Source organism: Rosa chinensis, chromosome 3 (assembly GCF_002994745.2).
Source record: "Rosa chinensis cultivar Old Blush chromosome 3, RchiOBHm-V2, whole genome shotgun sequence".
NCBI lineage: Eukaryota > Viridiplantae > Streptophyta > Magnoliopsida > Rosales > Rosaceae > Rosa > Rosa chinensis.
Window position 1 is genome coordinate 5,378,302 of NC_037090.1, and position 23,657 is coordinate 5,401,958.

The following is a 23,657-nucleotide window of genomic DNA, read 5'->3' on the forward strand; positions in this document are numbered from 1 at the left end:
TCAATCTGACCATCTTCTATTTGATCACATACTACTTCCGTATAGCTTAGATGCGCGGTATTCTGATATGCACATTGTTGTGTGGAAGGAAACCATCGCTCTTTTTGGCTTTGTTGTTTGTACCGAATTGGTGGTCCAGATGCATATGGATTATGGGTAATGGATAATTTGAGTAGTGGTAAGGTTCCCTGGACAAAACAGGTAACCTTAGAAGCTGTAGTGGGAATCAAGAAGGATTTGGAATTCTGGAACAGTGATGAAATTCTTATGATCGCCACAGATGGACGTATAGCTTCATACAACATTAGTACCAAAAAGATCAATTATCTTTCCATTGAAAGTATGTATCCAGAGAACTCTGAAGCCGTTGTATGTTTTAATAGTATTGTTTCTATAAATAGAAGGCAACAAGCTTAAGAGTACGTATCTTTATGTCCAATGTTAAAGAGCTTAAAATGAAATATTTGAATGGATGGAACTAGTTCTGTTGGAAATTATACAAACTTCTCGTTGTTTTCCATAGCAATTGACCAACCTTAGATTTTGATCATTAATATCGTTAGAACAACGAGCATTCCCACAAAATATATAATGGGAATCAAAATCAGTATTCAACCTGAAATAGAAGAAATGTACATTGCATCAAGAGTAGATTTTTTTGATGTGTTCATGACCACAACAAGACATAAGTGATACACACTACGGTTGCAAAAGCAAACTCTAGCAATTTTCCTTGTTCACCTGCGCTTCTAGATCAAAGTAGCTTAACACCTGCTTCCACCACATTATCTATGACAGCTTTAACCTTACCATGATATTTCTGTTCTCTCTTCAAGTGGACTGCGACCGCAGGGATGCTCTTGAGCAGCAGGCGCTCACCTAATATCTTCCCAATCTTTGCAGCAGCAGCAACATCCCGATGTGATTCCAAGCTTTCTCTCAAGGCCTTTTCCTGAGAGCTTGCGGAAGAGGCTACAGTGGCAGTTGGCGAGTGGATGACCTGAGCAGTTACAAATTTATTTGTAAAGTGCATTTTCAGGACATAAGGCTTTAGAAACTTCGTAACAGTAGGTGGCCTGATTGGAGGAGGAACAACCATCTCTGTCTGCAAACAAAACAAACATTCAAACATAAAAAATAACTGAAAATTTCAAATTTTTTTTTAGCTACATACTAGTTAACACTAAGTGACAGAATATTACAGTAATATGTTCATCCAAAACTTCTCAGAATGCTTGAGAAAATGGAGGTGCATACAGAAACACACCATAACCATCTAAAGAGAAGTACTTTAATAAGAAAACTGAAACAGCAATGCAGTGTTACCATCAAATAGAACTCCCATGCTGAAGTACAGGCAAGCCAAAACATATACATATGCACAAAAGAAGAAGGCTACTAAATGAGGCAGCAATCACAATGGAATTACTATTCACAGAAATCTGATCAATACCACCAACAAAGTAACACTCACCTAACGAACTTGAAACCCAATACTACATTGATTAAAATCACTTTCTTCTATCGGAAAGTTCTATTTTTGTTAAGCATCGCGTGGGGCGCACACACATTGTTTGCTGAGAAAGACATGTACAAAGGTCTTGGCCTATCTACACCCGAGTAAGTGTGTTCCTGAACTCTACATGAACTATATTTCCTGATCTTAGCTTTTAAATTTTATGGCTTCCCTGTTATATAAAATAAAACAGAAGCCATTCTTTTTGATAAATAACCAACCAAACAGAAGTTCTTATGCCTTAAAAAACCCAACATGGTTGGAGCCATATGTTTAAAATATGAAACACACTGGGGCATGCACCAGCCAGCTCAAAGGATAGTCATCAAAAGAAAAAACAGATGAAACTAACTGGGATTTCGATTTCTTAATTTCTTTCATCCGGATTATGGGAAACCAAATAGACCCTTGCATATAGAAATAAGAGATTCCAATTTCCAAACATGTAAATGTTAAGAACGGCTTACCGGAGTGGATGTCTCGCAAAAAAAAAAAAGCTTTCTTTCAGGTGTGGAGGCTTTCGCTGTTCCTCTGTTTTCTGAAGGAGAGAATTGGGCCTCATATTCTGGGCTTATTAATGCCCTCAGATCAGAGCCCACTATGAGTTAGGCCCATCTCTCTTTCCATTTAGGAGACGGTTTAGGCCCAAACAGATAAAACGGAACAAAGACCTTCGTGTTGGCTAAGAAAAACGAAAACATCTCTCTGGCTCTATATAACAGGAAGCAGAAGCATTCACTAAAGTTCCTTGCTTCTACAATCTGAAAACTCTTCTCTCTCACTCTCGTAGAAGCAAATCTGAATCACTCCGATTATGGCGACCAACATGGTGGTCGAGGATACGAGCTTCGAGGACGATCAGCTCGCCGCGATGACCACCGACGACATTGTCAGAGCCACACGTCTTCTCGACAACGAGATCCGAATTCTCAAGGTCCCTTCTCTCTCTCTCTAACTTTCTCTCTCTGTGCTAGTGTAGGGTTACAGCTCTTATGAGTGGGAGTTAGGGTTTCCTGTAATTATTGACTTAATTCGGAGAATTAGGGTGAAAAGCCTTCGAATTTGATTTTGTTATGCCATGGAATTTGTGGGTTTTTGTGAAATTTTGTTTTGGGATTTATTGGGTTGTAAAAGGATAAGCATGTAGTTATTTTTTCTCAAGTAATTTTTTAGTGTATTTGTCTGACTTTTTGGTGTGGGATTGAAGGAAGAATTGCAAAGAACAAACTTGGAGCTGGATTCATACAAGGAGAAGATAAAGGAGAATCAGGAAAAGATTAAGCTCAATAAGCAGTTGCCCTACTTGGTCGGCAACATTGTTGAGGTATGCTCCTTTTTCTCTGTGGGGTTTAGGTTTTTCTAGTTTCTGTATTTCTTGCTTTAAGCATAGTTATTGTGGTTGGGGATGCAAATGGAAAAGTGTCCAATTTGCCTTGTTAGCTTAATTTATGTGCCAGATATGCATTAACTTAAGGTTTAACTTATGACAGACTTGTACCAATTTAATTTTAAGCCGTTGATAGAAGTATATTAAACAATTGTATAACTTGTTTGGGTCACCATACTCTGAGACCTTGTTAGATGACTTATAAGTATATGAATATGTAATTTCACTAATGACTCTTTTGTTGTATATATAGACTAGTTGCAGACCTTTGAGCTCTGAGCCTGTTTTTTAAGATTTTGAGTTTGTTGTTCTTCTAACAGTAATTTGTTCTGACTTGTAACATTTTCAGATATTAGAAATGAATCCAGAAGATGAAGCTGAGGAAGATGGGGCAAACATTGATCTTGACTCACAAAGAAAGGGCAAGTGTGTTGTTTTGAAAACATCTACTCGTCAGGTAAAGCCTGCTGATTAATGTTTTGTTCATATTTTTGTACATTACTAGTAAAAGCAAAGAGTGCAGTTAGTTGTATAGTGGCTCTCACTTTATCCTTCCTGCAATTTGATTCATTTTGAAACAGTCGTTCATCATCATTTGGAAAACTAGTTTTTAATCTGTCTACATGAACTTCCTTTGAGTTTGTTGAATTCGGGGGTAAGCTCAGCATGTAGCGGTCCCATGATTTTCTTCAAATTTGAGAGAGTTGATTTTGGACCTAATTCTCTTTTGTATCATATTAGACTCACTTGTTTAATTAGGAAACTGTATTGGTTTTTATTGATTGCAGACAATCTTTCTGCCTGTTGTTGGGCTTGTTGACCCTGATAAATTAAAGCCTGGAGATCTTGTTGGTGTGAACAAAGATAGTTACCTGATCTTGGATACTCTGCCATCCGAGTATGATTCCCGAGTGAAGGCTATGGAGGTTGATGAGAAACCAACTGAAGATTACAATGATATTGGAGGGCTAGAGAAACAGGCAAGTTTCTGACTTTAGGCATGGGCTGCTGACTTGCTCACTGTTTGTATCCCACCAAACATTTGGATTCCGTACCCTAATACCTTTTTTTTGTGTGGCTACAACAGATTCAAGAACTGGTTGAGGCAATAGTTTTACCCATGACCCACAAGGAGCGTTTTCAGAAATTAGGGGTTCGCCCACCAAAGGGAGTGCTTTTGTATGGACCTCCTGGAACTGGTAAAACTTTAATGGCCCGGGCTTGTGCTGCACAAACGAATGCCACTTTTCTGAAACTTGCAGGCCCACAACTGGTTCAGGTATAGCATAATTTCTTATTGTTATTGTCATTATAACTTTTGTTTCATTGAATGCAAGATTGTGTATTGAGCAATTTTAGGTGCATTTGTAACGATTTTGATGATGCTTTAATGCCTCTGTCATTGTTTCATTTTCTTCGTTTTGGATTTGCATTTGCTCCTTTTATTTCGATCTTTTTGCTCTGTTTACACAAGGATCGTCTGTTTCTTAAAGTTATAATGTCCTTGCATTGTGCAGAATTGAATTATTTGTTTGTGAAGTTTCTTAGATTTAAATGTTTGTTCTACAGATTTCCTTTGCTTTATCTTTGTAATACATGATTGATGTTAGACTTTAATCCTTTGGGAGTGTAAATGATCATTGTATCACCAAATTTTTTTTATAGTTATGTAGAATGTTTAACTCTAGCTTTTCTAACTCATAATGAGGTAATCATACTTGCAATGTATGTAGATGTTCATTGGGGATGGAGCAAAACTTGTTCGCGATGCCTTTCAACTTGCAAAAGAGAAATCTCCTTGCATCATTTTCATAGATGAAATTGATGCAATTGGCACAAAGCGGTTTGATAGGTATACTATATTTTCTCACCATTTGTTTTAATTTAATATTGATTTTAACTTTTGTTTCATATAAGTTAACAACTATGTGCTTAGGATGTGGGTATATTTTCCCACACTTATATCTGTATTAATGGAGTCAAAATTTTAAAGTCAAGCTTTCCTGATTGAATTTGTTCTCTCATTCTTGGTTACAGCGAAGTGAGTGGTGATAGGGAGGTGCAGCGTACAATGCTTGAATTGCTTAATCAACTTGATGGCTTTAGTAGCGATGACCGGATCAAGGTTTGTTTGTTTTCATATATCCATTTCTCTTGTAGCTATGACTATTTGAGAACAGTTTGTAGATTTTGGTCTTTTTCTTGCTTTTATTTTGTTGTGACACATGGTTGCACACAGATTATAAAGTATTACTGACTTCCAATTTTGGTGACTTATATGATTTTATCATCAAAAGTTTAATTTCCTTTGTAAAGTGTAGTCATTTAAGAAATAGGTTCAAAACTTCAAAAGTTGAAATTATTTAGTATAGAGGAATAGGAGGTTTACATATAAAAAATTTAGCGTTTATATTACTAGTCATACAATATAATATAACTTTATACAAAGATTAGAACAATATGTTCTGCATCTGGCAATTATTCAACTTTTAGACTTTGAATATAGATCATGATGAAGATTCTCAGGCACTTTTCGGTTGAGTTAGACTAATTGTCTGAAAATTACAGGTGATAGCAGCAACAAATCGTGCTGACATCCTTGATCCTGCTCTTATGCGTTCTGGTCGATTGGATCGTAAAATTGAGTTTCCACATCCCACTGAAGAAGCTAGAGCTCGGATTCTGCAGGTTTGTCTTTCGCAATTGGTTATGTTTTGGGAGAATTTTGCTCTTAGCTGGCTCTAACTTAATTTGTTGCATTAATTTTGTAGATTCACTCTAGGAAGATGAATGTTCACCCGGACGTCAATTTTGAAGAATTAGCTCGTTCTACTGATGATTTCAATGGTGCACAACTAAAAGCAGTTTGTGTGGAGGCAGGCATGCTGGCCCTTCGCCGTGATGCAACTGAGGTACTCCATCTCATTAAATACCTATTACTTTGATCTTTAGGGGAACTGTGTATTCATTATGTGCGTTTGAATTCATAAGATGGATACAGTTATTTTTTTATGAATTACATGCTCTAAATGCTTTATCTTATGGGTCATTTTTGTTCAATCCAGGTAAACCACGAAGATTTCAATGAAGGTATTATACAAGTTCAAGCAAAGAAGAAGGCTAGCCTCAACTATTATGCATAGACTCAATCTTGGCAGTTCAGATTACTATTGCGGAGTATGAAAGGTTATTCAGCCTTTGCGCAAAAAGCATGTCTGAGTTCATGTTACTAGCAGACCCTCCCTATATTGAACATGTATTTACCTTTATTTCGTGGTATTCTGTTTGTTTTTTAGTGAGCGATGAAATGAAATGAACCTTTGCACTTGCATTTAGCGACACATGAAAGTTGATTCAACATATTAGGCTTTTTTTTTTTTTTTTTTTTTGGCTTTTTTCTTCCTGAGACTATAATCCAATGCTAAAATACTTTAATGATATATGAGAAAGGTTGACTAAATCATTTCATTGCGAATGAGTGCCAGATGTTCTGTCCTAATAATCAAGATTCAGGAGTGTTCAGACCAAAACAAATAATGCTTATCGTGCGCCTTACCAAAACTGAAAATGCTTAAACTTCTCCAACGTCAATTTCATTTGGTAGCTTGGCAATAGGCTTGAAATCCTTTTGATGATGTAGTTGAACCTTTCTTCTGGATTTGTAGAGTAGCAAGTTTGTTAAATCTGTTGATGACTAATGTTTTACTTGCACATTGTATTTGAGACAAACTTTTCCTATCGAAGTTAGTTATGACTTTCATCTAAGCTGTTTATCAGGTTTCATGTTGCTTGATTATTTTGTTACAACCCTGTGAGATTGCATTGGTTCCGCGTTTAAATAGAAAAGGCTAATGGAATTTTGTCTTGCTATTTCTCAAAAAAAAAAACAAAAAAAAAGTTGGTTTGCTAGAATTCCACAGTTTGAACATGTACTGTATATGCCTGGATTTTTTTTCTCGACGATGAAAGGATTTTTATATATTTTTTTATTCAACGAACAGAGGATTACAAACATGTTATGCCCGATTGAATACCCGGCTTTCTCAATCAGTCGTTCTCTTCTTGTTTGGAGGGGTGGAACAACACAGTCATTATCTACCTTCGATATTACCCAAATCAACAAAAGACAACTTTTTCTCTTAAAGTTTGATCCCTTCGTTTTGTAAAGTCCATGTTGCCCGGCATTGTGATAAGCAGCTGCAGAGTGGTAATGCATAACCTGGTAAACTATATTGCTATTTAACATCTTACGAAGACTAGACAGAAAATTGGAAATTATATTCCTTCACTTATCTCCTCTTCAACCTTATTGCCTCCCTCTATTGATACAGTACTACTCACATAAGAAACAGCTTGATAGTGGTTTAGGAACACGCCACTAATAGGGAGATACTTAAACTTTCCGGTACAACAGTTGTAGAAGATCACTACGCATTCATCAATGGCAACAAGAAGAAATTGCTCTCTCTTCCTTGCTAATGTCAACGGATATAAAATATTCACAACTGGGCGAAGAGTAACGTATTTTGTCCAAGTTTCTTCAATGTCGTCCAGCACTCATATATCTATGGAGTCCTTCTCACTCTCCCCCAAACTAGAAAGAGCTAAGGATTCATTCCACAATCCAAAAGCCCTACGGGTTAGCTAACCAACATCTGGACATGGTATATCAAGAAATGTCTCATCACCTATATGAAATGAAATGATCCGATTACTGAGATCCAACTGATGTTCGTCGTCGTCAACACCTGGATAGTCACGATATACCCTCCTTTTTCCAGACCAATAAATTATTCCCTTGCAGTATGTTGGGACTGCTGCTTCAGGCCAACTATGAGGCCAAATCACTGTAGAGTTCTTCACCAAATTATCAGCCTTGATTTCTTTCCAAGAATTTGTAACGAGGTTGTATACTTCTGCTTTTGGAGGTAGAGTAACAAGACCTGTATCATTGTAATCTTGCCCATATTCACAAACTCTAACAGCTTTATAACATTTTGATTTGAGATCATATCCAAATCCCACAGCAGATGCGTAGACACCATCCGGGTAAGAGAGATGAAAACTCGACAACGGAAGAAGTTTGAATTCCTTGATGGCTGGATTGCATAAAACAATGTTCTCTCTAAAATCAGTTAAACAAATGATCCCATCACAATGACCTGAAAGTTCCAAAAACTCGAGTCCACAATGCTCGTTCATCCTCTTTAGACGCATTGAAGGTGGGACATGGAGTTCCTCCATAACAGAATCAAGATGGTGGCCCTCACCATCATCATTATTATGCAAAAGATTGAATAATGACAATACCGTTTTCTTTTGGTCAGTGTTCTCGTTTCTAAGGACATAGCGCTTGAAAAGGATGGTGGTGAAGGAAGAGAGTTTGTTGTGCTTCGAAACGAATAGGTGTTTGTCCACAAAGATGGGATTATTGATCAAAGAATACCATGACATATGGATGCATTTGAATCGCATAAGAGATCTGGGTGGCAGCCTCGACAGGATTTGCACCAGCATCTCTTCTGGCAATTTGGACATCTCTGCCGTATATTCACCTCCCTTTTTTTTTTCTTCCACTTATTTTCTATTTGAACATAATCATTTCATTTATGAGAAATAATACTTGGAACAAAATCTCAGTTCTACACTTACCTGCCAACGGGTTCCTTGTGAAGCAAATAGAGTTGCTGCTTACTGAGTTTTAAAAATTTTGTGTCTGCACCTCTTTTTTGGTCAGTCAGCTATAGAGCGATCCATTCCCACAGTAGGTATCGGATTCCTGCATTCACTATTTATGTGATTAATCTTCTTTTTGGTCGAGAAAGTCTCACTCTCCTTGAACGACAAAGAAGGCAAAAAGCCAGAATAAGACCAAGTCAAATTACACAATTTGGGTCACAAGAGAATTTGTTGTCACTCATTGTTGAGTAGTTTAATATAACTTTTAAGAAATGTGTTATTGTTTAAGGATATCTCTATTTGTATTTGTCCCAAACTCTAGGTTACTTGACCTAGTGGTAATAGGGTTTAATTAGAAGAATCTAGAGATTATCTTTCCTTGTATGATTCTAACTCTATGCATTGTAATCCTCTATATAAAGAGGCCCCTATTATCAATGAGAATACACAGCAAATTCCACGCAAATTCAGTTTCTCTACAACACGTTATCTGTAAGCTGCCCCTGCAGCCCTTGTGCACCCATGTGCCACCTACTGCCTATGCAGCATTGCGGCACTCCTGCTGCCCCTGCAGCATAGCAGCTCGCTCGTTCTTGTGCAAATCAGCCTGCTTGGACACCCCCAAACGTCTTGTTCGGGACTTCTGATCAAAATACTTTCTTCATCAAAGTTGTTCATCTCTGTCTCTTCTATCTGACCTCCAAATTTCAGCCCTATTTTTGAGACCTGTACAGTATTCAAGGTGGGAGCTGTTCAGCATACTCGTTCCTGTGCATATCAGTCAGTTTGCAAGCCCCGAAACTTCTATTTCGGAACTTCAGATCAAAATTCTTCCTTCATCAAAGTTGTTCGCCTCTGTCTCTTCTATTTGACTTCCAAATTTTAGCCCTATTGGAGAAGTTTTGTGACCTGTACTCCAATCGGAGTGGGAGCTGTTTAGAAGCGAATCTGCTCCGAATTTCAACAAGTTTGATTCGGCTAGTACTGAAGCTTGTTTGTAATCCTACAATGAGGATCGAATGCGATCCGCAATCCTAAGAGGTATGGTTTGCTAAAAGTTCCCGTTTTTGAGTTTTTATTTCAATTTCTCTTCTTTTTCTCGGGGACTTGCAACATCCCTTCTTCTACCCCCCCTTCTTCTTCATAGGGGAGACCAAAATCCGAACTGTGGGGGTTCGTGCTCACTCCAAGCTTAGAGCTTGTAGATTCCTCCAAACTTAGAGTTTGTTGAGAAGAATACGATCGACCACAAACATCATTGTTTCGATCTAATCCAACCCCTCTTGAAATCGCATTTCTTGGAAGCAACTACGCTCGGAAATTCCTAATTTCTTACACTGATCTTGGCACTGGTGATGATGGGGAGGAAGCTTCACCCTTATTTTCAGGCGTTCTGGATAGTAGTGATGATGGAGCAGCCATTGCGTTCCATACTGCATGGGCCAGAGGCTCGTCCAAAGTCACTAAATGGGCGATAGATTTAGGCCAATATGATATTTTTTACCGACCGAAGATAAGGAGCAAGGCATAGGTTTTGGCTGATTTTGTGGCTGAATTCACACTGCTGAAAGGGCTTCAGAGGCACGTGACAATGCCTCCAGTTGTACATAAGGACATAACTTATTGGAAGCTGCAGGTTGATGGGGCATCTAACAGTAATGGGAAGGAGCAGAAATTATTTAGGAGACTCCGGATGAAATTTAAACTATACTTGAGCAGGCAATAACCATAGGGTTCCCAGCGAGCAATAATGAGGTAGAGTACGAGGCTCTGGTGGCAAGCCTGAAGGTGTCAATGAAGCTCAAAGTGGAAAGGTTATTTGTAACATGTGATTCCTTTTGATTACTAATTAACCAAATTTTGGATCATTATGCAGCAAATAACCCTATGATGGCATGATACTTGGCTAAAGTGAAAGACCTATCATGGCATTTTAGGGAGTCCCAGATACAACAATGGCCTCGAAGTGAGGATGCCCTAGCTAGCCTAGGATCCACAATGGATCACAAACTGAAACCCACCATTCCGATCGAATACCTGTAGAACTGGCATATGCAATGAGTTGTTTCCTATTGACACAAAAATTTTGTGAAGACATTCAGCAGCTGTGTGCTAAATTTTGGTGGGCATCAAGATAAGCGAAGAATTCATTGGATGTCTTGGCAAGCTCTGGGTCGAGCTAGGGAGGAAGAGGGACTAGGTTTTCGAGATCTACATGCTTTCAACTTGGTTCTGTTAGCTAAGCAAGGCTGGAGGGTTTCGCAGTATCTGAATTCACTTATAGCCAGAAATCCCAGAATTTACAAATCCAGTTATTTTTCCTGATTCTTCATTTTGGGAGGTTGAAACTTTCCTTTTCTTTCTCTCTCTGTTCGCTGAAAATTCCTCAGGAGGATGAATTTTTGGAGTTGCGATGACTTTCTCTGTTTTGGAGTTTAGTTCATTGTTTGGTACGTGGTTGGTTTTTAGTGACATAGTCAGTGACATGAGACATAGTTAGTGATATATTGAGTTTGATTGCTACACAATTTCTTCAATAAGAGTGGCGTGTCTGTACACTGAATTGAGGAGATCTTTGGAGCACCACAATTGAGTGCATTGACGAATGAAATCTCACATAAAATTTGATTTTGTGTTAGAATACTTGGCATAGTATTGTAGGCAATAAGTGACCTTCAATGTACAATGAGTAGTACTTACTTTACTACTTGCTTGACAAATTATAGGCAGGTGAAATATTTGCAAGTGTCGTTCTGACTCGATTGAATGATACGAAGTTTTTAGTGTAAAAAAAAAAATAATAATAAACAATCCTTGAAGTCTTCTAAAATTAATACAGTTTAGGTGAAGAGCTTTAAGAACGTTTTTTAATTATTTATTAGTGAATAATGACTTGGTGTTCTCGAGTTTAATTCAAAACCTCTCCACTCACAAAGAGAGACATATGTCACCAGATCAAATAGTTATGGAAAGAGCATGAAAATACACACAACCCTTTTCCTTCATAACATCGTCAGCAAAAGATATTAGGATCACCCCAATGAGAATCGCATGACCTTCTTTTCTGGGATTGTCCCCTTGCTAGAGTGCATTTCTTGTATAATGTCATGTAAGGAGAGATAAGAAACGGAGCACAATGCATGATAAGACATACCCTGGTAAATTATGCTTTCAACCGTATTTCATTACCTTATAAATTTATGTATATCTTATATTGATCAAGCTTCCAGAACAAGGTTAGGAATTCTATCGCTACAATCAGTGTATCCCTTAAACTACACTATTCACGTAAAAAAGAGCTTGAGAGTTCCAGAGAGACACTCCATTAACAGGAAGATACTTCAATTTTGAGGTAGAATAGTCACACAAAATTACTACACAACGATCCACGGCAACCAAAAGAGATTGCCCACTCCTCCCAACAAATGCCAATGGAAATTCAATGTTCACAACTGGATCAATGGATAAGCAGTTTATCCACGACCGCTTAACCCCACCAATGTTATCCAGCACCCATATGTCTATGCATGGATTTTCCGAACACCAACTAGTACTCACTGCGATGGAGTCATTCCACAAGCCAAAAACCTTATGATAGTAATAATAACCATTTGGAAAAGATATAACATGAAATGTCTCACTGCCAATGTCAAATGCAATGATCCGCTCTTTGTCCTCGAATATAAAAGTTTCATCTCCTGAATTATTGTCCTCGTCTGTATAGGAGTAGCTAACATCAAAATATTCCTTCTGTTCTTCATGTCCACGCCAATAAAGATTTCCTTTACAGTATATATATGCTGACAGTTGAATATGGCCAAATATTATTTGTACTTTCATTGTCAAGATTATCAGTCTTGATTTCTTTCCAAGACCTTGTAACGAGTGAATACTTCTGCTTTGGGAGGATGTATGACCATATCATTATCTTTAAACTCTCGTGCAGAATGTAAAATTCTAACAACTTTGTATTCTTCAGATTTGAGATCACAGCCAAATCCTACAGCAGCTGTAGATGACCCACTGGGTCTAATATCAGCAGAAGAGAGAGCAAGACTTGACACGGGAAGACGGTTGAATTCCTTAATTGCTGGATTGCATAAAACAACTCTTTTCCTGTAATCGGTTAAGCAAATTATTCCATTGCAGTGACATGCAATTTCTATATACTCGATCCCGGTCCATATGTCCCTCCTTTTTAGACCCATAGACTGCGGAACATGGAGGTCCTCCATTAAAGGATTAAGGTGATCGTCATCATCAACACAATTATTATCATGGCAAAGATCAAACAATGACAATACAATTTCCCTCTTGTCAGTGTTGAGGTCAAGAACATAACGTTTGAAAAGAATGGTAGTGGTGGAGCAGAATTTGTTGTGCTCCGAAACGGAGACGTGTTTGGCTGCGAAATTGGAGCTACTGATCAAAGCATGCCAGGATCTATGGACGCATTTGAATCGCATAAGAGATTTTGGAGGCAGCCTTGACAGGATTCACACCTTCATCTCTTGTGGCAATTTGGAAAGCTCTGCCATTCTCAACCTCATCTTTTTCCACCTCTTTTCTATGCACTTCAATGATATATATATTTGGAAATGAACGCTGGCTCATAAGATCTTATTATCTTATGATGAAGTCGATTTAAGTGAAACAAGAATTCTTCACTGTCTAAAAAATTAAACGAAATTAAAATAACAATTCTCAAAGTTTGGTATAATGAAGGAAGTTGAGGCCTTTACCTATCTTTACAGTTTAGTGGGGTTTTCTGATTTTCTGTCCTTTTGCTTCATAATTTCTTATTGTTTCTGGCTCTTTGCCTTGCACTTCAAACCAACAAGAAATCTCATAAATCTCTAAAGAGAGAATGCAAGGATCCCATGTGCTGGATCGATCAGGGACTCTAATTTTCTATAGCACCGTTTGGTTATGCGTGATTACCGGTCAAGAATGCAAACGCTATAAATGGGGTTTCTAAATATTTATGGTGTTGTTCTTGATTTTTTTTTTTTTTTTATCACAGTAGTTAATCGATTTCTTTGTATTGAGCATATTTGGCTATAGTGGTTAACTCATAGTATATGGCTATAAAGGTTACTCATGGTGACCCTTGCACAAGTTTACTAGTTATGGTCTTATATGGACATCGGCCCTTGTATATAAACTCTCTCATCACCCCAAATCCTTGTAATCATCGATCAACTAATGACAGTAATATTCAAATCTAAACTAATATAAACCCTCATATAAGTTATTCCTAGAACTTAGAAAAGTAAAAAATGATTTACAAACCAATTGAGTTTAAGAATTGATTGTCACTTACATTTGTTTGTTTTTAACAAGGGTGCGGTTATTAATAAAATTTGATTCTGTTTTCCTAAAAGAAAAAGTATATGCGCGTGCGCGCGCGCACACATATATATATATATATATATATATATATATACCTTTGCAAATTGTAAAATCTACTATTTGCTAGTGAGCTCTATCTTCATGCGAGAGTTTTTGAATTGTTAGATCATTACAGGTTGTACTTTAAGCATAATAATCCATTTGAAAAGCAATGCAGAAAAAGAAAACCTACACGCCTACATAATTTTAGATCAAAGCACTGTCTTGAAACTTTAATGCTTTAAGACTTTCATGATGTACATCGCATACATTTTTTTTTTTTTTTTGAAGTGTCCGAGGGCAAAATAATATATTCCATAAAAGCCATAATAGGTCATTACATACCTTCTGTTGCCATTTAGACAGACAAGAAGATAGTGGTGGTACCCACAGTGGTACATAGAAAATAAAGTTACTCAGTGTACAATCAAATACCTGGATAAAGCGGGACCCCCCTTTGGTACTGCGCCAGAGGCGATAGAAATATCTGGCCCTCCTAACCTAACTATCACCTAGTGAAGCTAAACGCTAGAGACCTCAATTGGTGTACAACTAGAGACACTGAGAATTGAGTTGACAAGACCAAGATCAAATGCTAGAAACTAGATGCACAAAAGTGTCTAGACTGTCCCTGACAATAGAGAATTATTGAACAAACAAAACTAAAGAAAAACTAGATAAAAAGCAGGGCCCAAAAAATCCCAACCCAAACTTCAGCTCATAATGGGCCCACAACCAGTGCCAAACCCCAGAAAATCAAACCCAGAAGGCGGCCGTCCCCAACCCTTCCCGGCCTAGACCAGCCTCGTCGCGCCTCCACCCCGTCTCCATCACTGATGTCGGACAAAAAGGGTGTTGTTGCCGCCTGACCCTCTGCCGAGAAAACGCCACCGAACACCATCCCTATCCCACACCAGGCCGCACCCTGAACTCTGCGCCATAACCAATTGGCAGTCCTATCATCGCCCACAACCAGTCGAGCAACATCCGATCCATTCCATCGAAATAGCCCGCCGAATTCCGACCATCACCAGACGCTGCTACTCCCCGGCAGAGCCCCGAGTCCACTCTTATCCCAATCCGCAGCCACGGCTCAACTACTCTTTTCACCGAGAGAGAGAGAGAGAGAGAAGGACATCCCCGAATCTCCTCCTCCAAGCCTGAAACACAGCCTCAATTATCCGTCCGGCCGCACCCAACGTGCGTTGGCTAGGCCAGAGGCCGTTGCCATTGCTGGGGTGTAGCCGGACAAGCGCTAGCACAGTGACGGCGACTAGAGTGACAGAATAGTCGCTAGGGTTTCTATCCAAATGGATGTGTTTTGCTTTCTGATGGTCTTCGGTTACATCGCATACATACATTTGAATATAAACATTGTATGGTTATGATAGTCTCCAAATATAATTAAAAATGTATGATAATAACTTCCGGATATAGTTAATAAAAGGGTTTCTATCATAGGTGGGGTCTGAACTATGTCTGACCGGACTGAATGGTACCTGGACTTTTAAAATGATCAAATAGGTACCTGAACTTCCAAAACCACATCATTAAGGTACTTCCGTCTATATTCCGTTAATCCTCCGTTAATTGCAGGGATAAATCAGACATTTCACCCAAATTGACCACTAAAATGACTGTTATAACCTCATCTGACATTTTGTCCATTTCCCTCCTTTCTATCTTAATTTCCCTCCAAAAAAATTGACTCTTCCCCCAACACTATTCATGTAAAACTTTTCATCAAATTTTACCTCCAATTATTGTCTTTCGATAAATAATAATCAACATCTCAACATCAAGTTTTCTTGAATATTCATTATTAGGCTAATTTTATTATCGAAAGACAATAATTGGAGGTAAAACTTGAATAATTTGGTATTTCATTATGTTAGGCCAATTTTTGAAGAACAATAAAAATTATTCAAGAAAACTTGATGTTGAGATGTTGATTATTATTTATCGAAAGACAATAATTGGAGGTAAAATTTGATGAAAAGTTTTACATGAATAGTGTTGGGGGAAGAGTCAATTTTTTTGGAGGGAAATTAAGATAGAAAGGAGGGAAATGGACAAAATGTCAGATGAGGTTATAACAGTCATTTTAGTGGTCAATTTGGGTGAAATGTCTGATTTATCCCTGCAATTAACGGAGGATTAACGGAATATAGACGGAAGTACCTTAATGATGTGGTTTTGGAAGTTCAGGTACCTATTTGATCATTTTAAAAGTCCAGGTACCATTCAGTCCGGTCAGACATAGTTCAGACCCCACCTCTGATAAAAACCCTTAATAAAATTAACCAAATAAAAAAAACTGCACTACATAGTCCCAACTCCATCAACACTTGACTTCCTTCAAGCCATGGGCAAGATAGATGAAGGTCGGCTCAGTAGCACCTTCCTTGTAGTATGCGAAGCTCTCATCATCATGCATGCTCTCCCCAACAAAACTGCCACATATATCAAAATCTCGACAAATAATTCTTAGAAAAGCAAAAAAAGATATACAAACCAGTTGAGATTCAATTCGACTGTACATGTTTTGCAGTTGATTGTCACTTACAATCAGAGACCCTCCAAGCATCCAGAACAGGTACTTGGTAGCTCCTTCAATATGCTTCTTGAAAAGCTCTTGCTGCTCACCATCCAATTTGTGTGTCAACAATTTTATCTACCTCTTTATGAACCCCACAAGCTGCTTTTTGTCCATGGCAGGTTGCTCCTGCAATTGAACCACTAGTTGTATTAGATACTATTGCTTATCATCACAGTCGCGTCCAATCACTTTTATTGAGAGCACTTCGTTTGAATGACATGAAAGGTTCTCTCTATACTTTCAAGTAGTCAGAACTGAAAAATATTGAAGGACGGAAAGAATACTTTTTACTATCATTGCGTAATACTAGGAAAAAACAAAAAAATATTCGTTTCTTTTGCACACGCCATCAAAGAATCATTCAAAAGATGCTACGTAAGAGCATCTCCAACAGTGATAACTATTTGCATAACTAAAAGTAGTTAAAACTGGAATATAACTAGTTACTTATTGAGTTATGCTCTAACAGAATATTTAAATCCCAAGTTAAATTTAAGTTTTAATTAAATTCTTTCTCCTCTCTAGCTAAATATATCTAGGTTTTTTAGCTAAAGTTAAATTTAGCTTTTGTTTAGCTAGTCTGCTGGAGATCAAACTTAGTCTAAAATTAGTTAATTTTTTTTTTAATAAGTATTCTGTTAGAGATGCTCTAATACAATATAGGGATAAAATTGACATTTTCTCTTTTTATAAACCGACCCATTTCATACATATTTTCATTCAAAGTGTGTGGTTTATAAAAGGGAGTGCCAATTTCAATCATTTATACTTTAGGTTGGTTTTTCAGCTCACCTGAGCCTCAATGTATAGACAATATCAACAACCTTGACGGCCTGGTCATCAACACCTTCATCTTCATCACCCCCGCCTTCGGCCGATGGGTAATATCTACTTCAATTGCTCCTTGAACCACCCACTAATACAAAAAAGTGGCTTGATGTTGTTGATATTACTTAAAATCTTTTCTGTTTATTAGGAAGAAACATAAACACTAGAGTAAACCATATATATAAGAGTCCCAACCTTTCCTTCCACCTCCCAAAGTATCACATTCTCAATTTCCTTGTACGGGTATGAGTCTGAAAGAAGCTCATCAGCTGAATCAAACCATAATGCATGTGTTAAAAACCAACATCGATTGTGCTAAATATACAATCATACATTGAATTACTTACACTCGTACTGTTGTGCGGAAGCGTAACAAACACAATATTGATATGGAACTAGATGAGCGACCAAACAACGAAAAAGAAAGTAAAAACACAAGAACACAAGAATTTATAGTGGTTCACTCAATCAATGTGATTGAGTTACGTCCACTTCGGAGCCGGCGAGAAATTCCACTATAATCAATTGGAGATAATACAATTAGAGTTTGATGATAAACTCTCTACCCAAAATCCCAATACACCAATACCTAGTTAACTCTCTCTATCCAATACTGGCGGCATATATGTATATATATATCCTATCCTAATTAACCTATCCTAATTAACCTAGGGGTGCCTTGCCCACGTGATCACCATGGGCCATTCAAATTGGATTTTGTCCACCAATATAATAAAGCCAATATTCAATAATCTCCACCTTGGCTTTACTTGATGTAAATTCTCCAAAGTAGAACTTCAAAACCAATCACCGCTCCGACATCCCCGTAGGGAATTTCAAATTCTACAAATACCAATCAAGTTCAAGCAATGCTTGAACTTGCTCAATGGAACTGACTTTGTCAACATATCAGCAGGATTATCTGCAGTTCCAATTTTGAGGAGTTGAACATCACCGTCCTCCACCATCTGACGAATCTTGTGAAATTTGACATTGATATGTTTAGTACGAGCATGAGTAACTTGGTTCTCTGCTAAATGAATAGCACTTTGACTGTCACAAAAAATATCCACATATTCTTGAATAATTCCCAAGTCCTCAAGTAAACCACGAAGCCAAACTGCTTCTTTTGCACCCTCTGTTACTGCCATATATTCAGCTTCTGTAGTCGACAAAGCAATTGTAGATTGCAAATTCGACTTCCAACTCACCGGTCCACTAGCAAGAGTAAACACATAAGCTGTAGTAGATCGGCACTTATCCAAATCACCTGCGAAATCAGAGTCCACATATCCAACAACACATTGACTCGTCTTATCTTGCTGAAAAACTAATCCAACATCCACAGTACCAAGAATATACCGTAGAATCCACTTCACTGCTTGCCAATGACCTTTACCTGGGTTATGCATATATCTTCTCACCACACTTAAGGCATGTGAAATATCCGGTCTAGTACACACCATACAATACATCAAGCTACCAACAGCACTAGCATAAGGAACTTTAGCCATATATTTCATATCATCATCTGTGCTAGGAGACATAGTAGATTTAAGCTTAAAGTGAGAGGCAAGAGGTGTACTTACAGGTTTAGATTTATCATTCATGCCAAACCGATGCAGTACCTTCTTCAAATATTGCTTCTGCGACAAACAGACTTTGCCTCTTGATTTATCTCTTTCAATTTCCATGCCCAAAATCTTTTTAGCTTCTCCCAAGTCCTTCATCTCAAATTCACCACTCAATTGTGATTTTAATTTATTTATCTCCACCTTGCTCTTAGATGCAATTAACATATCATCAACATATAAGAGCAAATAAATGAAGGTACCATCCTGTAGCTTGCGAAAATAAACACATGGATCATAAAGACTCCGAGTGTACTTCTGACCGAACATAAATTTATCAAACCGCTTGTACCACTGCCTTGGAGATTGTTTCAAACCATACAATGATTTATGCAGTTTGCATACCCAATTTTCTTTACCAGCAATTTTAAATCCTTCTGGCTGAGTCATATATATCTCTTCTTTTAATTCACCATGTAAGAAAGCAGTTTTTACATCAAGCTGTGCTAACTCAAGATCAAACTGTGCAACCAATGCCAATAAAATACGAATAGAAGAATGCTTAACAACAGGAGAAAATACCTCATTGTAGTCAATTCCTTCTTTTTGTGCATAACCTTTAGCTACCAATCTAGCCTTATACCGTGATCCTTCCTTTTTAGCAAACACCCACTTGCAACCAATTGCTCTCTTCTCATGCGGTAACTGAACCAACTCCCATGTTTTATTCTTGTGAAGAGACTTCATCTCCTCACCCATAGCTTTTTCCCATTCTACACAATCTGCATGTATGACAGCTTCTTCATAAGTAGTAGGAATTTCTTCTTCAGTAACTGGAAGTGCATAAGTCACCATATCATTAAGCCAAGCTGGCTTTTGAGCATTCCTTTTTCCCTTTGTAGTTGCAATTGGTCCATCTTGCTGTGTAGGCTCTTGAGTTGGAGCCTCTACTTCAATACTCATGTCCTCAATATTTAAATCATCTGAATCAACATTAGGACTCACTGGATCAATTGGAGTTTCAACAATTTTTTTCTTTAACTCCACCTGCTGCAAACTCTCTACGGTCATTCTCTGCTCATCAGAATTTTTCTGCTTGTTCTGATCAACCATAATAGCCTCATCAAAAGTCACATCTCTACTTACAACAACTTTCTTCACATCTGGACACCAAAGCTTAAATCCCTTAACACCCTCATTAAATCCCAAGAATATAGCTTTCTTGGCCTTTGGATCTAGCTTACTTTCCCTGACATGAAAATAAGCAGGACAACCAAAAATATGTAAATAATGATAATCAGTAGCAGGTTTACCAGACCATACCTCCATGAGAGTTTTTCCCTCAAGTGCAGCAGTAGGTAACCTATTAATGAGATGGCTTGCATACACAACTGCCTCAGCCTAAAATTCTTTGCCTAATCCAGAATTAGACAACATACACCGAATTTTCTCCAATAAAGTCTGATTCATGCGCTCTGCCACCCCATTCTGTTGTGGTGTCTCTCTAACTGTGAAGTGTCTCACAATGCCCTCATCTTGGCATAGTTTCAAGAACGGATCAGATTTGTATTCACCACCATTATCTGACCTGAGCCTCTTAATTTTCCGACCGGTCTGAGTCTCAATCATCTTCTTCCACTTCACAAATATATCTAAGACTTCATCTTTATGCTTCATGGTGTACACCCATACTCTTCTAGAGAAGTCATCAATAAAAGAGACATAATAATGCTTACCTCCCAAAGATGCAGTTTTGGTAGGTCCCCATACATCAGTGTGAACATAATCTAGAGTACCTTTAGTCTGATGAACTGCAGTGCCAAATTTAACTCTAGTCTGTTTTCCCAAGACACAATGTTCACAAAATTCTAATTTTCCTGTCTTTGCACCTTTCAATAGACCTTGCTTCACTAATCCCTGCATTGCTTTCTCACCAGCATGTCCAAGACGCATATGCCATAATTTTGTATTGTCTGCATCATCACCATATGTAGTCTCAGATATTGCTGTTTCACCTGTCACTGTGCTCCCTTGTAGAAAATACAAATTTCTAAACCTTTCACCTCTCATCATCACAAGTGAACCAGAGACAACTTTAGCAACTCCACTTTTCAATGTAATTGTGTGCCCTTTTGATTCTAAAGTTCCCAAAGAGATAAGATTTTTCTTCAAATTTGGAACATACCTGACATTAGTTAATTCTCTGACTACTCCATCATGCATCTTGAGACGAATTGTACCAATCCCTCTTGTTCTGCACGGACTGTTGTCTCCCATCAAAACTACTCCACCATTCAACTCCTTGAAAGTAGAGAACCATTCCCTATTATGGCACATATGATGTGAACAACTTGAATCCATAATCCACTTGTCAGAATAACCAACTGCAGATGAACTAGCCAAAGCAAACTCAATCTCATCTTCTTCAAAATCTTCAAAAGCTGATGAACAACTCAAAGCAAAATCAAAGTCGTCATCTTCATCATCTCTTACAACATTCACTTCAGAATCCTTCTTGTCTCTATTCTTCAACTTAGGACAATCTTTCTTCCAATGACCTTTGTTGCGACAAAAAGCACACTCATCTTTTGCAGGAAATTTACTTCTTGACTTGGAACGAGATTTACCTCTTTTTCCAGTAGGTTTTCTCTCATCAGATCTGCCCCTTACTACAAGTGCTTCACCTGAAACATTCTGAAGTTGCTTCTCTTTCTTTCTACACTCATTATTTATCAATGAATTACACACATCATCAAATTTCACATCATTCTTTCCATGCAACAAAGTTGTAATCAAATGCTCATACTCGTCAGGAAGAGAATTTAGCAAACACAACGCTTTATCCTCATCACTAATTTTCACATCCAAATTAGCCAAATCTGCAAGTATCTTATTGAAATCACTGATGTGTTTAGACACAGAAACACCCTGTCGATAATTAAATCGAAAAAGCCGCCTCTTCAGGTGAAACCGATTTTCAGCACTCTTGATCATATATTGGTCTTCTAATTTCTTCCACAACGCTTTTGCATAAGTTTCTTTCATGACAAAGAATTTCTGATCTTTAGCAAGACACATTCTGATAGAACCACAAGCCCACTTGTTAATTCTCGCCCACTCTACATCATCTATGTCTGTAGGTTTATCTTCCAGAGCTATATCCAATTCTTGTTGACACAAGACATCCATCATCTCACACTGCCACATGCCAAAATTGTTGGTGCCATTAAACTTTTCAACTTCAAATTTGGCATTACCAATTGATGGCCTGGAAGTTGACCAACGCGAAGAACCTGAAGACTCAGTCCCTTTCTTTTTCTCGTCAACCATGATTTCCAATCAATGAATCAACTCCCAATTCAGAACCAGAGCTCTGATACCAGTTTGTTGTGCGGAAGCGTAACAAACACAATATTGATATGGAACTAGATGAGCGACCAAACAACGAAAAAGAAAGTAAAAACACAAGAACACAAGAATTTATAGTGGTTCACTCAATCAATGTGATTGAGTTACGTCCACTTCGGAGCCGGCGAGAAATTCCACTATAATCAATTGGAGATAATACAATTAGAGTTTGATGATAAACTCTCTACCCAAAATCCCAATACACCAATACCTAGTTAACTCTCTCTATCCAATACTGGCGGCATATATGTATATATATATATCCTATCCTAATTAACCTAGGGGTGCCTTGCCCACGTGATCACCATGGGCCATTCAAATTGGATTTTGTCCACCAATATAATAAAGCCAATATTCAATACGTACAGCAAAAATAAATAATAAGTGATAAAACTGTCCACAAATTTCAATGTTAGAAAAACCAATGATCAACGCAAAATAAAAAAAATTTCAACTAAAATTTATCTAGCTAAAACCTTCTGCATTAAAACAAAATAAAGACCAACAAGACCCTGAATTTCATTTTCGAAATTACAGATACCTGTAAGAAGATGTTGATAGACAAGCATGATTGTAGAGCTGAATTTACTTCGTTATTAGTGTCTATGAAGAATTGGTGTCAGCAAGAGAGAAAGTGTTTAGGGCTCAGAGGCTGCGAGTATTTATATGGTCCAAACAACATTGAGTTTTCTTTTTCAAAAAAAAAAAAATTAAGTTTACAACTTGATTAATGCTCAACACATTAGAAAATATACCTAAATTTTTCCGCTAAAAAAAAAAAAACACATTAGAAAATATTACTACTAATCCGACACGCTATCATCATGAGGTACTCAACTCTTGAATTTAGCCCTACCACGATTACTCTTTGATATTCGACTTTATATAAGATATTATGACATGCATGTTCATTATTGTTCTTGTGCAATTTACATTTAGGATCGAGCTAGGTGCATGAATCCTAACCATTTTCCATCTACACATTAAATTTGGTTGCCAATAATACACACATTCATTAGTCATTAGTCATTACGTATTTGTGGAAGTCCATATTTTAGGCTAATCATCAAAAAAATGTGAATGAGCTGGAATTATATTAGGTAAAAAAAAAGAAAAAAAAGATGGAGTTAAATATTCCACTACACCCGCCTAACTTCCTTTTTTAGGTAGAGAGCATCTTCCTAACTTGAATCACAAGTAAATAAAAACATTTAAACCAGCCCGACCCGATAACCCGGATCCTACCTCACGTTCCTAACCCGACAAAAAACATAAAAA

At 37.6% G+C, this 23,657-nt stretch overlaps 4 protein-coding genes and 1 pseudogene across 4 annotated transcripts; 1 reads left to right on the forward strand and 4 right to left on the reverse strand.

Annotated features, from left to right (window-relative positions):
* Positions 1-521: 521 nt before the first annotated feature.
* LOC112194631 (50S ribosomal protein L18-like) lies at positions 522-2,027 on the reverse strand. The gene is made up of 2 exons (XM_024334846.2): positions 1,984-2,027; positions 522-1,105 (listed from the first exon to the last, which is right to left on the reverse strand). Exon 2 carries the CDS (start codon positions 1,097-1,099, stop codon positions 755-757), a length of 345 nt encoding a protein of 114 aa, XP_024190614.1. The 5' UTR covers positions 1,100-1,105; positions 1,984-2,027; the 3' UTR covers positions 522-754.
* A 185-nt stretch (positions 2,028-2,212) lies between these two features.
* LOC112194949 (26S proteasome regulatory subunit 6A homolog) lies at positions 2,213-6,265 on the forward strand. The gene is made up of 10 exons (XM_024335214.2): positions 2,213-2,450; positions 2,724-2,840; positions 3,253-3,360; positions 3,692-3,883; positions 3,991-4,182; positions 4,637-4,755; positions 4,941-5,028; positions 5,472-5,591; positions 5,675-5,815; positions 5,969-6,265. The coding sequence occupies exons 1-10, from the start codon at positions 2,331-2,333 to the stop codon at positions 6,044-6,046; spliced, it is 1,275 nt and encodes a 424-aa protein (XP_024190982.1). The 5' UTR covers positions 2,213-2,330; the 3' UTR covers positions 6,047-6,265.
* A 5,456-nt stretch (positions 6,266-11,721) lies between these two features.
* LOC112193979 (F-box/kelch-repeat protein At3g23880-like) lies at positions 11,722-13,078 on the reverse strand (the record flags this gene model as incomplete). Its single annotated transcript, XM_024334245.2, has 1 exon — positions 11,722-13,078. A coding segment is annotated over one exon (645 nt), but the record flags the coding sequence as incomplete, so codon positions are not given.
* LOC112193978 lies at positions 11,853-12,422 on the reverse strand. Its single transcript, XM_024334244.1, has one exon. It carries the CDS (start codon positions 12,420-12,422, stop codon positions 11,853-11,855), a length of 570 nt encoding a protein of 189 aa, XP_024190012.1.
* Positions 13,079-16,314: 3,236 nt separating the features above from the next.
* LOC112194843 lies at positions 16,315-22,948 on the reverse strand (annotated as a pseudogene).
* Between the last annotated feature and the right edge of the window lie 709 nt (positions 22,949-23,657).

Coding starts and splice junctions, on each gene's coding strand:
- LOC112194949 (XM_024335214.2), top strand. CDS start 2,331: ATGGCGACCAACATGGTGGTCGAGGATACGAGCTTCGAGGACGATCAG. Junction 3,884..3,990: donor TTGGAGGGCTAGAGAAACAG/GCAAGTTTCTGA, acceptor TGGCTACAACAG/ATTCAAGAACTGGTTGAGGC. Junction 5,029..5,471: donor GTAGCGATGACCGGATCAAG/GTTTGTTTGTTT, acceptor TGAAAATTACAG/GTGATAGCAGCAACAAATCG.
- LOC112193978 (XM_024334244.1), bottom strand. CDS start 12,422: ATGAAAGTACAAATAATATTTGGCCATATTCAACTGTCAGCATATATA.
- LOC112194631 (XM_024334846.2), bottom strand. CDS start 1,099: ATGGTTGTTCCTCCTCCAATCAGGCCACCTACTGTTACGAAGTTTCTA.